This window comes from Hypomesus nipponensis, chromosome 18 (assembly GCF_054491055.1).
Source record: "Hypomesus nipponensis isolate SF chromosome 18, ASM5449105v1, whole genome shotgun sequence".
Taxonomy (NCBI): Eukaryota; Metazoa; Chordata; class Actinopteri; order Osmeriformes; family Osmeridae; genus Hypomesus; species Hypomesus nipponensis.
In genome coordinates this window covers 10,730,595-10,747,435 of record NC_140378.1, presented here as the reverse complement: position 1 = coordinate 10,747,435, position 16,841 = coordinate 10,730,595, and the positions used below count along the sequence as shown (strand labels likewise).

At 44.9% G+C, this 16,841-nt stretch overlaps 1 protein-coding gene across 1 annotated transcript in view; it reads left to right on the top strand.

Moving 5' to 3' along the window:
• Positions 1-16,841, top strand: part of LOC146252069 (cadherin-4-like) — a 51,580-nt gene that overhangs the window by 13,871 nt on the left and 20,868 nt on the right. Inside the window, exons 4-5 of the mRNA XM_084681445.1 lie at positions 11,876-12,031; positions 15,280-15,424. Of these exons, the coding sequence (XP_084537571.1) occupies positions 11,876-12,031; positions 15,280-15,424 (301 nt within the window). The remainder of the gene's footprint in view (positions 1-11,875; positions 12,032-15,279; positions 15,425-16,841) is intronic.

Below are 16,841 nucleotides of genomic sequence, written 5' to 3'. Positions count from 1 at the left end.
AGGATTTAATGGGATATGAGGAAGAGTGTGTATGTGTGTGTTTGTTTGTGTCAGCGTGTGTGAGTATGACTGTGTTTTGTGTATTTTTAAGAGGGAGATAGAGAGCTTTTGTGTGTGTGTGTGTGTATACATGCATGTTTTTCTGTTTTTGTGTGTTTGTGGGGACAGGGCAGGATTCGAGTGGAGGCTGGGGCTGTGTTTGGGTCTGATAGACTTTCCAGAACCCGGCATGTCCGTGGCCTCCTCAGGGTCTAATGAACCCTTCTGGCGTCTGCTTCCTCGTACTGTGCCAGCACACACCACACCTCAGCGCAGTGCTCCAATCTGACGCTTCATCCCTCTCCAGTCTTCCTGCTGAGGCATGCTCTCAGACACACACACACAGACACACACACACAGAAAAAAGCTTGTCCTACTCAGGCAGTTAACAAAGGAACTGTGTGGTGCATGTGTCGCGCCAATGCTTTTGTATGCGCACATTGTTTAGGGTTTTGTTTGGTTGCAGTTTTGTTTCATCCCTGAACAATGAGGCGAAACAGCCAAGCCAAGTACAGGACTTCATCTTGTTTTCTGAAGCCAGTCCACCAGAGAAACCACAGAAGGGGAGAACCCCAGGGTCAGGGAGTATTTAAGGATCGCAGTCTTGTCCAAGTCCCAGTAACTAGGAAACCACACTGTTCCCCATATGGAATGTTTTATGCATGTTAAATTGCACGGAACTCTTTTTCCGTGCCCAAAAATTTCAGGCTGTGAAAATAGTCAATGGTTTGGACACACCAAGTGGGCAATATGAACACATTCAATGTTGCACTGTGGCTTATTTTGATTGGAGTTCTGTTTAGTCTTGAAGCCTTTCTCTCTCTCTCTCTCTCTCTCTCTCTCCCATTTCACCTCTCTCTGTGTGGGGGAATGTTTGACCCTGCATCACCTCTACTTGGCAGTCACACAGACCATTTCATTCACACGTGCACACACACCCAACTACAACCACACACAAAGGAAGAAATGAAGTCCATCATGTCGATAGAACAGACAGAGCAAAGAGAGAAGGATGGGATGGGAGAACACCTCATCTACAAAGAGGAAGGGAGGAGGAAGACATGCTGGAGGAAGGGAGGAGGAAGACATGGAGGAGGAAGACATGCTGGAGGAAGGGAGGAGGAAGACATGCTGGAGGAAGGAGGAGGAAGACATGGAGGAGGAAGACATGCTGGAGGAAGGGAGGAGGAAGACATGATGGAGGAAGGAGGAGGAAGACATGGAGGAGGAAGACATGCTGGAGGAAGGGAGGAGGAAGACATGCTGGAGGAAGGAGGAGGAAGACATGGAGGAGGAAGACATGCTGGAGGAAGGGAGGAGGAAGACATGCTGGAGGAAGGGAGGAGGAAGACATGGAGGAGGAAGACATGCTGGAGGAAGGGAGGAGGAAGACATGATGGAGGAAGGAGGAGGAAGACATGCTGGAGGAAGGGAGAAGGAAGACATGGAGGAGGAAGGAAGCAGGGGGACGTGCTGGAGGAAGACATGCTGGAGGAAGGGAGGAGGAAGACATGGAGGAGGAAGGAGGAGGAAGACATGCTGGAGGAAGGAGGAGGAAGACATGGAGTAGGAAGGAAGCAGGAAGACATGGAGGAGGAAGGAAGCAAGGGGACATGCTGGAGGAAGACATGCTGGAGGAAGGGAGGAGGAAGACATGCTGGAGGAAGGGAGGAGGAGGACATGCTGGAGGAAGGGAGGAGGAAGACATGCTGGAGGAAGGGAGGAGGAGGACATGCTGGAGGAAGGGAGGAGGAAGACATGCTGGAGGAAGGGAGGAGGAAGACATGCTGGAGGAAGGACGAGGAAGACAAGCTGGAGGAAGACATGCTGGAGGAAGGACGAGGAAGACATGCTGGAGGAAGGGAAGAGGAAGACATGCTGGAGGAAGAGGATGGGGACCTTTGTCTACAATTCTGTCTTCTACTAAGAGCAAGGGCCAACAGCGGTGTCAGCGATTCATGGGCTTCTTGTTTTATTCAATAACACATCTTGGCTCATTTTAACCACTCTTTGTTTGGTTTAATCTCCTGAAGAATTCTCTCTGGATGTTTTACTTCCAGAGCCCCCTGGTCTGTTCTCTTCCAGCATAAGCATTCACAGTCTTCTATGGTTTAAATCATCATGTCTAAACACACAGCTTGATATTTATTGTTCCTCTCTTCTTGGCAGTTGATAGATGACTTTTCTCAGAAATGTACATTCTGAAACTTGAACGCTGGTGTGCGTGCGCTGATGATTCAGACTGTGGCAGATGTCCTTGTGATGTACAGACTAGTACTCAGCCTGTCTGAAAATGCATTATGTGAGTAATGAGGCCTAACTCTGGTCTCTCTGCAATCAGAATGAAGCTGGGTTTCTTCTTTAAACTCTTAAAGGAAGCAATTTGCCAGTGACTCGGTCCATCAGTGTTTCTCTATCAGAGTTAAGCTGGCAGTAGTAGAGAGAGAATGAGAGTGTAAGGTGAAAGTAGTGTTCATTGTGATGCTAGCTAATGGAGTCTTAGGATCAGGGCTGGGTTATATCCAGCCTGTTTGACAGGTCAGACCATTAGTGTAAACTGGATGGAAATATGGTTTCCCTGCCGTCAGCATGGCGCACTGGTCCAGTATCCAACAGAGGGTCTGAGTGTGTGAAGGAGCATGTTTTTTTTGGTTTTTTTGCAAGGTAAGGAGGAGAAAGAGAGGGGGGAGAAAAGGTGGAAACGGCATAGTAAAAATAGGAGTTCAGTGAAAAGCTTTAATAATAAATCACATCTGAGAGATTTACTAAAGGAAGAAAACAGTAGCATGTGGCCATGCCTTATACACAGGTCTCTGGGATGATAAATGACTGACCAACTTCATTTCCTTTCCTCTAATGAAATTAGTCAGATCAATGTCATTGCTTTTTGCATCCCCAGGAAATTGAGTCTCAATTTCCAATGGGAAACAAATGGTTGCTACAATTATGTAATTATCCACAAATAATTTAGCTTCTTTACTCATCAGTGTGAGACTCAAATTAAATGCTTCACTGTTGTATCAACTCAGAGTTTGCACTCGTGGAAAAAATCCCTGCAGAAAAGCACAATGGTAACAAGGGTTTCCAGAAAGGGTACATTGATAGTAGTTAATGCATTAGTTGAACATTAACTACTGTCACATCTAGTACATGGACCTAACCTTTCTTTAAAACATTTAATTATGTTCACGTGTGCTTAATTAACCATGTGTAGACATTGTACATCCATTCATAATTTGATATAAAATGCTATTGCTTTTATTAGGTTCACATCTTCCTCTCGAAACAGTGGAGAACATACAATGTAATCATCGTTAAACCCTATAAACACAAGTGTCCACTTCATTAACACACCTTAACTGTTGTAAATAATTAATGTAAGGTGTGTGTGAACCTTGTAAAGGGGGCACTAACTGATCTCTCACATCTGGCTATAACAAGGACGTCGGCTTTGCTGGCTCCATCTCTGGTTAAATGAAACAGTAAATCATGTTTTCTTGAAGACCTCAGACTTATCTAAGGGTCAAGGACAGCAGTTCTGGCTGCTCTCCTAGTGAATGAGTGGCCTTTATGAGACAGATAAATAACAGCTTTACAAACAGCCCTCCTCTGGGCCCTGGAGACCTTACAAAGTAAAGTAACACAACTGAGTATGTGTATTAGTGAAACAATACCTTAGGACCAATCTAAGAGACGAACAACAAGAGGTCTATGCAGGCAAGGCATAGGGAAAGGATACATCTTAGCATTTAAGATGCAGACAGGAAGACAAATACACAGACACAAAGTTCACGACAAGGCTTCACAATGCTACCATTCCTTTTAGTTCTGAATGAAATCATAGTCACAAAAACAGGCATTTAGGGGAAATGGAAGAAAAGAGCACTTGCCAGAGAAAAAGTCCTTGGGCATGAGGTTGAATTGAATTGTAGCGCTTTGGATGCAAGTCATTTGATGTAAAATTCTAATCTCACTTAATGTGCTTGTATTTTTTCCATTTCTTCCTCGTTCAGCCTTTCTTACCTCGAGGACATGTGTGAAGGAAATCAAAATTGGGGCCTTTACCAGAAAAATCTGATCCTATTTACTTCGTCATTTAGAAAGAAAGCCCTCCTTCACATTCCGTTCATGTTAATATAATGAATACGGTCATGGGCCTGTGGTGCCTTGTATCCATCTAGTAATAAATCTGTGGGTTTGTATGTGTGTGTCTGTGTGTGTGTGCGCATGTGCTGTGCATTCCTTTATTTGTGTGTACAACTCTCCATCTAAAATGGTTCACATCTCGTCAATGGAACTGCTGTTCAGATAAACAGTTTAAGACCAGATAAAGGTTTTATACACTGTCCCTAAACATAGCTGCATCCTTATTGCCTTTCACTTATAAATATCTTTACCAGTAGACCCAGACGCCTGGGATTTCATTTGGTCTTCATTTTCAGGAGAAAAGAACATTTCCTCGAACACTCATAAAGCTTTAATATCCCACAATGTTCATAAAGAGTTTTTTAAGTCCCTCCAAGGCTCCAGGCATCCCTGCATCCAGGGACTCGCATACGGCATCCTCCCAGGCTGTTGTGTTGGGCTGGAAACATCATTCCATATACGCTGAACTGTTTTAGACTCTTTAGTTCTCACTAGGCTTTATGGGCTTAATAATACTTGAGGTGATACTGGCCAAGATGTTGGGTTTTGGTCTGTTGCCACTGCGAGGCTTCCAGCTAGCGGAAAGAGGCTGTTGCAGGCCACACACACCTGCGGTGGACCAGTGCCAGTTTCCACTGAGTTCTGATTCATTTCAGTCATGAAAGGGAGGGTCAGGATGTGGCTGTGAAAGCGTGTGAAGACAAATCATCCCAACCCTCCTCCTGAGCTCACAAATAAATGGACACTGGCATAAACAAACACACACATACACACACACACACACACACCATGTTCTCACACCTCACTCTTTACCCAGGTTCATTTGTCAAAATGACAGCTGGACAGACACAGGCTGAATGAGAGTTGGCCAAGCAGATTCCCTCCCTGAGTTGAACTGAGCCAAAACATCATGGGAAACATACTGACACAGACTGGAGAAGGCTGTGGTTGGAATGAATGTGTGTGTGTGTGTTCTAGACACAGCAGTCTGATGAGGTCCAGCTCTATCTCCAGCATGCTTATGCTTGGCATGATGCAGGTTTGGCAGGGAGAAGTCCGTTTTGTCAGACATCCAGTCAACATCAAACATGAACACCCCCCCACCACCACCTCTACACCTCTCCATCCCCCAGGCAGCTGTCTACCTGGTGCCACTTCCAAGGTGTTTCCTCCCCTGGGCAAGAGAAGACACACACACACACAGACACACACACACACACACAGTGCACTATTCATAAGACCAACTGGCGTGATGGGGACTCTGAACAGCATGATGCTTCCTTAGTATGTGTGTGTGTGTGGTTGGACTGATTGTGGCATACAGTAAACAGCAGTTCACACACTCAAACTATCTTTGTTTAAACCTAAATGTGTCTATATGAGTGTTACGAAGCCATAGTCAAGGTCATGAGTACACGACGATCGCTATGCTAAACTCTACCCCTCAATAAAGATTTCTATAGCAGCCTATTGTCCCTGCCCAGGCCAATCCAATTGCAGTAGGAACCTTGGCTGCAGTCCCATTGGTCACTAGTCCTCCACAGCCCATTAGAGTTCTGCTGATGTAGTCTATTCACACACTCTTTTTTCCTCACACTCCTTCCTCTGTTTTCTCACTACTCTGCATTTCTCCTCTTCACTGCAGCCTGATAGATTTTGAATGTGAGAGGGATGGAGGGAAGAATGAAGGGGGTCAGGCACTGTGTGTGTGTGTGTGTGTGTGTGTGTGTGTGTGTGTGTGTGTGTGTGTGTGTGTGTGTGTGTGTGTGTGTGTGTGTGTGTGTGTGTGTGTGGGTGGGTGGGTCGGTGGGTGGGAGAGGGTACTGTATATTGTGTGTGTGTGTGTGGGGGGGGGGGGGGGGGTAAATGGGGGAGAAAAGTGCAGTAGCAGCACATTCTCCCCTCGGCCCCCTCCTCTGAAAGTCCCCCATAGTGTTTTGTCTAATTATCCAGATTGGAAGGGGGTTATGGAGCAGAGGTGGGGTCTTCATATTGTCCTTGTGAATATCTCAGGGACCCACTAAATAAGTAATTCATGCATCCAGAAGTGATTTCATGATTCAATTAATCTCTTAATGAGAGAAAATTAGAGAGATTAACAAAGAAAGAAAGAGAGAGAAAAGAGCAAGATGGTCGCCCCTTCATTCCTAACCCTGGCATGAGGGGTTGCAGCCTCACGTCTGCCTCTATAATGCCTACCTTCTCCCCATTCTTTCATAGAGGAGAGAGAGTCAAGCCTTTGTTACCTCCCGGGAGAATAGCTTCCCTAATAGGGCGGAAGCCGACCCTATTCATGACGAGACTCCTTTCACATGTTTTCTAATTGGAAAAAGTAATTCACAGCTCAACTTTCATTAGTTCACATTCTTTTCACTAATATTGTGAAATGGATTATTATTCTTACTCACTGTTGCTCTGCTTGGGTCACCATGCAGTACACACTCATAAGCACACACGGTTTGGTTGTTTTCCATGAGGGTGTACATGGCAGCAGTGTGGCACTGCCACATCCTCACCTCTCTTCTGTTGACGGTTGTTCCCGTCTGAGCCCCAGTCAGTGTGTGACTCGATGGCCTCTATCTGTATGCCTCAGAGTCAGCTAGGCTTTATTCTGCTGCCCCAGGTAAATATCTACCTGTTTGCTCCTGTCTGTTTGAATGTTTGGAGTATCCCTGTTTGTCTAGCTTCAATGCTGTTCTGGGGGGATGTTCCAGGCTGTAAAGGGCTGTAAAGCTGAGGATTCTCATCCTGACTCCCTCTCAACCAGTGTCAGTCCTTGAGACGAGCAGGAAGAAGCAGACCACAGACTCTGATTGTCTCAGTTAGTTTGTGACAGGCCTGCATGTGTTTGTGTCCCTTACTCTGCTTCAGTCCCTCTGTCAGTAAAAACCCACAGGTCCCTCTCAATCTCATTTGATTGCTATTTTCTCTATTATTTGGAGAATTACAGACCTGCCTGTTTGTTCTCCAAAGATAAATGCAGCTTTTTAGATGTTTCTTCTGTTTTGTAGACATATAGTCTACAGTCTACACCTAAGTGGCTAGTAACTTCTCTTATGTCAGACACAATATCAAAGTATTTGGGGGAAGTACTGCACAAAGAACAAAGAATAAAGATCTTCTTTTTATGTAAAAAAAAAAAAGGTTGTTTATGATAACATTTTTTATTAATTATTTATTTTTATTTTTTATTGTAGCATTTTGTGTAGAAACATGTTGAACCAAGTCCCAGCCAGTATGTGACCTGTGACAGCAAGCCTCTGATGCAGACCAGCCAAGACATGATATCAAACTTTCTGGAAGGAAGCCCTGTCAAGGTGTTCTCCATTACCACATTAAAACCTTATTCAATGTCCAAGTAAACATCCATACTCCATCCTCAGACATCCCTCCTCTGGCTAGGTCTGTCTGTGCTCAAACAAAGATGATGTTCTAGATTAGGCTGCAACGCTCTAGATATCTCTAGAGCAGACACACACAATTGCCTGCAAAACATGTGTACGGCCGTTTCTGCACATGTTCTGATGTTTATAAAAAAAAGACAGAGAAACTGCATACCTCTCCACAGCTTCACGGCCGACTCCTGGTATAAGTAGGAGGGCTAGAGACAAAGGGTGTATATTACCCAAGCCCCACTCTGAAACATCCCACATAGCAGTGGGATGGAGGGCCAGACTGGAAAAGCTCCTGTCATTCATCTCCTGGCCTGAATGTATGTTCCTACAGTGTATGTAGGTTTAGATGTCTTTCTCTGTTGCCATAGTTACACTCACCTCCCCATGTCAGGGTGAGTCTTGTGGTGAGTCTTTGCCTTGCTGAGAGTATGTGTACGGTTGGCTTTTATATGTGCATTACCTTCCATTGTTTAGTATGCTCCTCAGTCTGAGTCAGTGTGCCCTGGTGAGAAGGCTACAGCGTGGGCGGGGCTCAGAAGGGCTCTTGTACCGGAGATGAAAACACACACAACAGCAGAATTCACTAAGCATTCCAATATCACACAGACAGGGACATCCTGACCTGCCCAGGCTTCATCTTCAAACAGCAAGCCTGAGCTGAACTGGTTTCATCTTCAAACAGCCTGAGCTGAACCTGCTCAAGCCAACCCTTGCAAGAAGAGCAACTCCAAAGTAAATCTCCAGCTAATACTGCTGAGGACTGTACTACTGCCATAGCCACTGACAGTTGCTTAGTCCTTCAACAGGCATGCCTGTGTTGTGTAGATGGAAGTGCACCTCAGCATTTACAGGTGACTGTAAAAACCCACATCACCAGAAGAAGACAGGGCACAAGCACTCCAGCAGCTGATGTTTGGGGTCCGTAGGAGAGATGTTGACAGGGTTCTCCCCTGCTCTCCTGAGACTCCAGAAACTAGCCTGCTGGCAGGAACCAGTGTTTATATGAGTCCTCCTCTTTCTCCTTGTCTTCTCCTCTGCCACCTTGTCCCAGGAGACACGCTAGCATAATCATTTCTCATTTGGTTGAGTTTTATTTATTTATTTTCTGGCAGAAGGGAGCTAAGCTCACTGATAAGATCTCCTTAAGACCCAGACAAGTTGTCAGTAATGATGGGAATTGCTTTGATCCGTCGACAAATAGGTCATTTAGCCAGTGCCTGCTTTCTGGGGAGGGATGATACAGAATCTCTCTCTCTTTTGCTCTCTCTCTCTTTAATTCTTTCTCTGTTTCTCTTTCTCATTTTCTTTCACTCACGCTTTCTTCTCTGTCACTCTCTTCAGATACACACATGCACTTCTTTCATAAAGATGATTGAGAACGTTTTATTATTATTACAGTCTTTTATTATTAGAGCATTTTAAAATAATTCCCTTTACCATTCATTACCCAACATAGAACTACTGAGTATCCAATACTTTAGTGTGTGTGCATGTGTGAGAGAGAAAGAGAGAGACAAGGAGACAAATGTGTTTCCTGAGCCATTGTTCATGGAAGCCAGAATGATAGACAGGGATGTTTCCGTTTTCACCACATTTCATCCTTCTGTGTGGGTCTGTATGTGTCTGACTGTACGTGTATCTGGGAGGCCAGGGTGACAATGAGATGACATAGGTGACATTCCATCTGTCATGCTGCTTGAGAAAGGGAAGAGCAATTACAAAGACTACCACAATAAGAAAATAAAGAAAATCCAAACTAATAGTTTTGTATTAGTGAGATAAATATAAAAAAGAATGATGAATTGCTAAATGTTCTTCAGAATGATAGAACGCTAACAGAATGTGGAACACAAACAGCCACAAACAAACACATGCCGGAAGCCAGTGACTGTGATGATTCTGGCAGTGTCTTAGTATTCCACTGATGTTGTGTGAACATGATGGGAGGGAGAGTTAATTGGCTGGATTGGAAACATGCAGCTGATTTCCCCCCCGAAGCAAGAGCATTTGGAAGCGACTGGGAAATAAGGGGGTGGGACAAATCCTTAGGAAATGAAGGAGCGCTATCACTTCCTAACTGGGAAAGGATTTATATGGCTCTGAGTGATGCAGTCGTATCATTTTTCATGCACGATTTCTGTCCTCATGGAAACCCTCTAAAATAGAGGAAATGACAGAGTGAGTGAAAATCAGCAAGAGAGAAAGAGAGAAAAACAGAGACAAAGAAAGACAGTGCGAGGGTATACTCTATTTGCCCGTAGGGAGGCTCTGTGGATTACATCACATAGGAGCAGTAGTTAGAGTCAATGTCTTTGTCCTGACACGCAACATGGAGGAGAAGCTGAGAGACGAGGCAAGGTCATCCTAGCTTGCTGTTTCTATTCTGTTTCTTGAATAAGATGATATTCCTTTCAAGCACTTTTAGCCAATGCCAGCAGTATGTGTACATATTATCAAACCTGTGTGCAAGTACCTCACTGAACTCATAAGAGGTTATCATGAAATTCCCCTAAGGAGCATTTTAAGTTCACACACACACACACACATTTCTAAACTGTGTTAGGGTGGTTTCTAAAAGCCCTCCTTGAGTTTGCCCTGATAGCTCATGTTTCCCACAATGTATCAGATTCTCTGCCTGATTGAGTGCTCACAAAGACCTTGTGATGAGACGCGGGCTGTTGGAGGCTGTATCCCACCAGAGTTTCCACAACCAAGCCAACAAGACTGGAGTGTCGGGTGATGATGGTGATGATGATGACTGGGTGTTTTTGTGCTGCCAGATCTAGTGTAGATGACACCTGATGCTATGGGTCTTTTCCCTCTCCTTGTTAGGCTCCAGCAAGGCGCTTGGTGGGCAGGAGCCTGGCATGTCAAAAGCACTGGCAAATTGGTGCCATGAGTGCTGAAAGATGGAGACAACTTTCATGGAGTCTTTCTCTTTAGGGGCACTCATGCCTCTCCTGAAATAACTGCTGATTGGAGAAGAGAGCTTGGTCTCTAGGGTAGGAAGGGTGTGTGTGTGCATGTGTGTGTGTATGCGTGTGTGAGTGTGTGTGTATGTATATATATATATATATATATATATATATATGTATATATATTTGGGGGGGTGTGTGTGTTACTTGGGCTTGCTGAAATAGCTGGACTATGCTGGTTCTCTTTTCTCTAATGGAGGGAGATGGGGAGATTGGAGGGTTGGACCTTATTTGGGCGCTAAATTGAAAGACTCCCCGAAATGAGTCCCAATTACTGAGCACTTCAGGCCAAATCACAGGCCTGGCTGTGCACTTAACGCACCTCATAGCTCTTTATCTGCTCTGGAAGGCAGGAGGAGGCTGGAGGCCATCATGTACCTCTCTCAAACACGCTTCATCCTAGCAACACTGTTCTCCAACTCAGTGTTGTGTGTGTGTGCTGGTTGAAAGTGTACAGTAAGTGTGGTATGTTTTTGAAGTGAATCTTGTCATAGGCTTTTCTGTATGGGAGTTTATCTTTGTTTCCACAGAAACAGTTTGTTCTCCCTTAGCTTGCTGTCACTTCCTTAATTATAGTGCAGAAGAAAATAACTCTCCATGTTCATTCACATATTTATCTTTTCTTCTGCTTTCAATGTGCCAGTTTTCTCAACAACAATCCAGTGAGTCTTTAAAACTCAACTGTCTAAGTCACCGAGGAGATGAAAAACGTTCTTTGCAAATGTATGTTGATTTCATTTCTCCTCCCCTGAAATGTATTGAATTTCTTTCCTGAAGCACTCCAGTTCTGCCAAACGGAATGCGTTCTGCGTGTGCCGTACTTTAGCAATAATGAAATCCTTGGGTAGGGTTGGGAGTGCCATGCCATGATGGATGTGTGTGTGTGCATGTGTGTGTGTATGGTCGTGTGTGTCCCTGTGTGCATTTGTCAGATGAATAATGTACAGTCTCTGATTGCTGCAATGATTGTGCTTGGAAAGGAGCATTGCACTGCCAGCTGCTATATCATAAACTGGACTTGGAATAATAAATATCTTACACATTAAACCAATGGATTAAATTGCACAAAGGAGGTGCGTGTGTAGGTGTGTGTTTGTGTGTGTGTTTGTTTCCACGCTAGCGTTTGTGTGTATGTGTGTGTGTGTGTGTGTGTGTACGGAAGGAATTGTTTCACTGGATTTCTATTTGAAACATCGCTACATGCTAATGTGAACAGCACCAAGCTTTGAATGTGGGTAGTGGGGAAGCACAAAGAGCCATGCGCAAAGAAAGGTGGTGTGTTGTGACACCTTCGGTGTGTGTGTGTTTGTTGTGTTGCAGATCCGGTCGGACCAGGACCGGGACATCTCGATCCGGTACAGCATCACAGGGGTGGGGGCAGACCAGCCCCCCAACGAGGTGTTCAGTATTGACCCTGTGGCTGGGAAGATGTTTGTCACCAAACCTCTGGACCGCGAACAGCGCTCATCCTACCATGTGAGACACAAATACGCACTCACACTCACACACATGTACACACACAAATACAAATTAATATATATAATTCATTCATTACTATACTATTACTATAAAGTCATCACTTTCATCTGGCAAGGATTTGGCTCATTGGTCTCCTAGGTCACTTTCTCTTTTTCTTATTTGTATGTAAGTTGCAGTTCTGCAGGGCCTGGAAGCCCCACTGTTTCAGCTGGGGTTGACTAGATTTATGCCCAGGCGAATGTAGGATCGATGGGATGATTTCTAGGAAAGGCCCTGGCTTGGTGACGGCTGCCTGAGTTAGAGCCTGGTGCTGGCTGCAGGGGAAAAGCGTCCAGGGCAGAACAGATGAGTCTCTGGAGAACAGAGGCAGGAGATGGAGTCGTCTGTGTGGACAGGACACTCCTACCCGTTCCACTGAGACAGAAACTCAACTGAGATGAGTTGATCAAAACTCGAGTTGAAATAGAAAGGCCTCTGAGGTGTGGATTGGACACTGAGGTCATGGGGATGAATTTCTCAATGATACTTGGCAGCAAGGTTGATATTTGACATTGGGCATTTATTTAATGAACTGGCTTTGGTCAAAGACAAAAGAAAGCTAAACTTTCTTATCTCCCAAAAATAAACAGTCTTCTGTTCAAAGCTGCCCGTCCAATCAGATACATTCTGAGGACAAAAGGGCTGTAAAAGCAGCAGCAGTCAGCATTGTTTTACTTCCTGTGTTATCTGTATTTGGTTGCTGGCCATGTGCCAAGTGTTACTCCATGCATGTTGACTTCTGTTCCCGTGCCTCCACTCTCAAGATAATAACTTTAATTCAGATCCTGAATTACATTTTGCCTTCTTTAAACACGGCGGCAATCTCTGACTCCTGCTGTTATTGAATTAGGGGGGGCAGGTTGGGGGGTGGAGATAAGGGCCAGGCTGCCAGGGGGTTTGGCGTGGTACGTTGGCAGTGTGCGGATATTGGGTGCAGGACCAGATCAGACAATACACAAGAAAAAGTGAAGTCAAATTAACCTCACTGAGACCCGGAGATGCAATTTTTGTGAGGTTCAGAGCAAAGACGAGAGGGGAGGGAAACTGATGAGGGGGGTGGGGGGGGTGGAGAGATCGAGGATATTCACCTGCCACTGCACAGGAAGCGCTGGGGGAAATGTTGCTCATTTCCTGTCACCACCCGACAGCCTCCCTGGCTACAAACAATTTATGCCAGCTGACTGTCAGCCTAGCCAGTGTCCAGAGAGACAGAGAGGCAGGAATAGGTAGGGATGAGTTTGGAGGGGGTTGTCACTGTTAACTGCCCATAGTGCCAAGTTGACCAGTGCACAGCTAAATAAAGCAGACAGTCACAGTGAGGGAGACAGAAAGAGAGAGAGAGAGAGAGAGAGAGAGAGAGAGAGAGAGAGAGAGAGAGAGAGAGAGAGAGAGAGAGAGAGAGAGAGAGCAAGAAAGACAGACAGACAGACAGACAGACAGAAAGAAAGAAAAAAAGAAGGAAAGAAAGAAAACAAGAAAGAAAAAAGAAAGAAAGAAAGAAAGAAAGAAAGAAAGAAAGAGAGACGTTCTTTCCCACTGTAGCAATGGACAAAGAAAAGCTATTTATATTACAGTTTCCTTTCCCCTCCTGCGTGGGTGAAAATTCCTGTCGATAGTAATCTACATACATTCTAACATGTTAAACACTAGCCGGCCTTTCTTTTAGCAACATGGTGATAGAATCAGGGTTCTGAGTGTCCTCCTCTCAAATAACATCCGTTTTAAAATGCCCCAAAGGCACGAGCACCCTGAAGAAACCCTGCATGAACTGTCAACCAGAATCCTTTTTTTGTTGTTGCAGAAAATATGTATTTCATCTGGTAGTCTGTTAGTTTGACCCTTTCACAAGCTTTTTGAAAACAAACCACACTGTTTAGAAAGTTCAACATTTTCTTCACAACCCAGTTATATTATTTGGATTTTACTACTGCGGCTCTCATCCAAACATTTTGCTTGCACATTTATTGAAAGGGAAAAATCCCTGCACATGCTTGTCAGCCCATATTGATTTTAGTATTAATTCCATGTCCAAACTTTGTGAGAAATCCTAGAGTTGGCGTCATTATTGATCTTGATGGAACCAGCCAGCATCTCAGATCGACTAACTGCGTTTGTGATATTGTTGAGAGGTTAAGAGATTTTAGGATTCCTGCTCAAACAAACTGGACAAAATGTTGGCCCGAGATCTAAGACTATTGGTATTTTACTGTAAAGTGAGTCAGTTCTTGTGATGTTTTTTTTTTTTGCCTTATTTGTATGAACAAGTTGTGAGGATTAGGTGTAGCAGAGATAAGAGTGCTGTGTTGGTAAAGTTGGAGGCAGGAAACTGTATAAACCTTCCTTTCTTTTTTCTCCCCTCCACTATGTGCTATGTTATTGAAGCTCGAGGGCGTGCTTACAACTGGGTTGTTTTCTTCTTATTTGGCCAGAATATTTCAGAATTTGGCCTTTACTGTTGTAGCAATATTAAGAACTACCCTAAGGTGTAGTCAAGGTTTCAATACTGGATCCCAACTGTTTGAGTTGTGTTATGTGTGTGTTAAAAAGCACAGCTAGCTTCCCAACTAATAAGTCAGAGAGGCCTTCTAAGCTGAATCCCATTAACTGTGCAGATCTGCTAAGCATTGCGGGGCAGGTAGTTCTGGGAGCAGGATGGCCTTGTGACCTTTATCTTAGCTCTGTGTGCTTTGCAAATGGCAGTCACCTCGCTACACGGAAAGCTGCCTGCTTCTTATTCATTGTTTGTTCATGTCATTCCCTCGCTCTCCTCCTCTCCCATGAGTGGAAACAGATGGGGGAGAGAGGAATGGAGGTTTGGTTGAATGCCAGTATACATGTAAAACTATGTTTGAGAGTTCAGACTTTCACTGCTATGATAAAACAACAATAGATACATAATGAATGGCTTATCGGACACATAGGGCTGCTATCTTACTTTGTAAACAAGGTCAGATTGCATAAGTAGCTTTTTCTGTATTGAATAAAAGTGGTGTTTTCTCTATACTACACACCCAAAGGCTGGTTGCCAATGTCAATGTTACCTATAACAATAAATAAAGAAGAGTCATATACTCCAAAAATAAACATACAGTCTGAACTGAAAATATATTGCTCATACAGTGGTTCTAGGCAAGCAATCAAAGAAATGTCTGACTGTTGAATCTCACAAACTTCTGTCCTTCATGACCTCTTTGTGTCCTCCCCAGCTGAGGGCCCATGCTGTGGACATGAACGGGAACCAGGTGGAGAACCCCATAGACCTGTACATCTATGTTATCGACATGAACGACAACCGACCCGAGTTCAAGAACCAGGTCTACAATGGCTCTGTGGATGAAGGCTCCAAGCCAGGTACAGCCGGAGGGAGGGAGGGAGGGAGGGAGGGAGGGAGGGAGGGAGGGAGGGAGGGAGGGAGGGAGGGAGGGAGGGAGGGAGGGAGGGAGGGAGGGAGGGAGGGAGGGAGGGAGGGAGGGAGGGAGGGAGGGAGGGAGGGAGGGAGGGAGGGAGGGAGGGAGGGAGGGAGGGAGGGAGGGAGGGAGTAATAATAAGAAGGAAACTGTGCCTGAAAGACATAAACAGGGAAATAAAAGAAATGAAATGAGGGATGAAGGTGAAAGAGGGACCAATGAATGACCAGTGTAGAAATGAGGCGGAGTCATTAAAAAGTAGGAGTACACCAGTGAATCTGTCTGGCATCAGAAAGTTTCTCCATTTTGCTGTAGTGATCTTCAAGCAGAAGGATGGCATCAGTGAGCCTGTTGTAGTGCTGCCCATAAAGATGGGATACTGTGGCCAGAAGGAATAGGCAGGATTAAATGTAGCTCGCAGTCATACCACCGGCTCATTTTAGGTGTTGCTTCACAGCGGAAGAATCAGGAGATGAGGTTTGTGTGTGTGTGTGTATGTGTGTGTGTGTGTGTGTGTGTGTGTGTGTGTGTGTGTGTGTGTGAGTGAATGTGTGAATGTGTGTGTGTGTGTGTGGTTGATGAGCCAAGGCTTATTGCACCACAGCAGAGATGCTGTGAAGAGGTTTCCAGGTGCTTTCTGTTCGTCTCTCTCGTTCTGCTTATCCAGAGGCTATTGTGCTGCACCACTCCCTAACCGCCATCTCCTTGCACACACACACACACACACACTGTACATTCCAGGGAACCTCTGTGGCAGCATGTGTGACATTCAGCCAACAATAATCATAAAAAAGGGTTTAAGAATTTAGAGCTCCAGTGATTTCAATGGAAAGCCAATTACAGACTTGAATTAGTTTCCAAATTAAAGAGTCATTAAAGGGACCTAATCCTGTCAGGCATAGAGCAGGACGACCATACAAAGGGTCCACACTAAGCCCCCTAAGAGTGCTCTGTAATGAAATTACCCAGGCGATTGGTGACACAGTGTGATTCTCCATCTCTCTCTTTCGATCTCTAGAGAGAGAGATCGCTGACAGATTGATGGTCTCCTCACTTGGAACCAAACCAAACATGGAGTGTTTTATCCTCCGCTCTCTCCTCCTCTCTCTCCTCCATCCTTCCTCCATGTCTTTCTTCTCCTTCCTCTCGGAGCCCTTTGTAATCCTCCTTTGCTCTCTCTGAGCCATTGACAAATGTTGCTTTGAAATGTAATGAAGTTTGAAATGGGAGCTGTGGTTACAATTATCCTCAGACAGAGGCTGTCACAAGGATGATATCAGTATCTCTGCCAATTAGGATGGTCTGGAAACCCCGGCTGCAGAGGGAGACGGGGAGGAGACAGGGGCCGGTGAGAGAGCGGG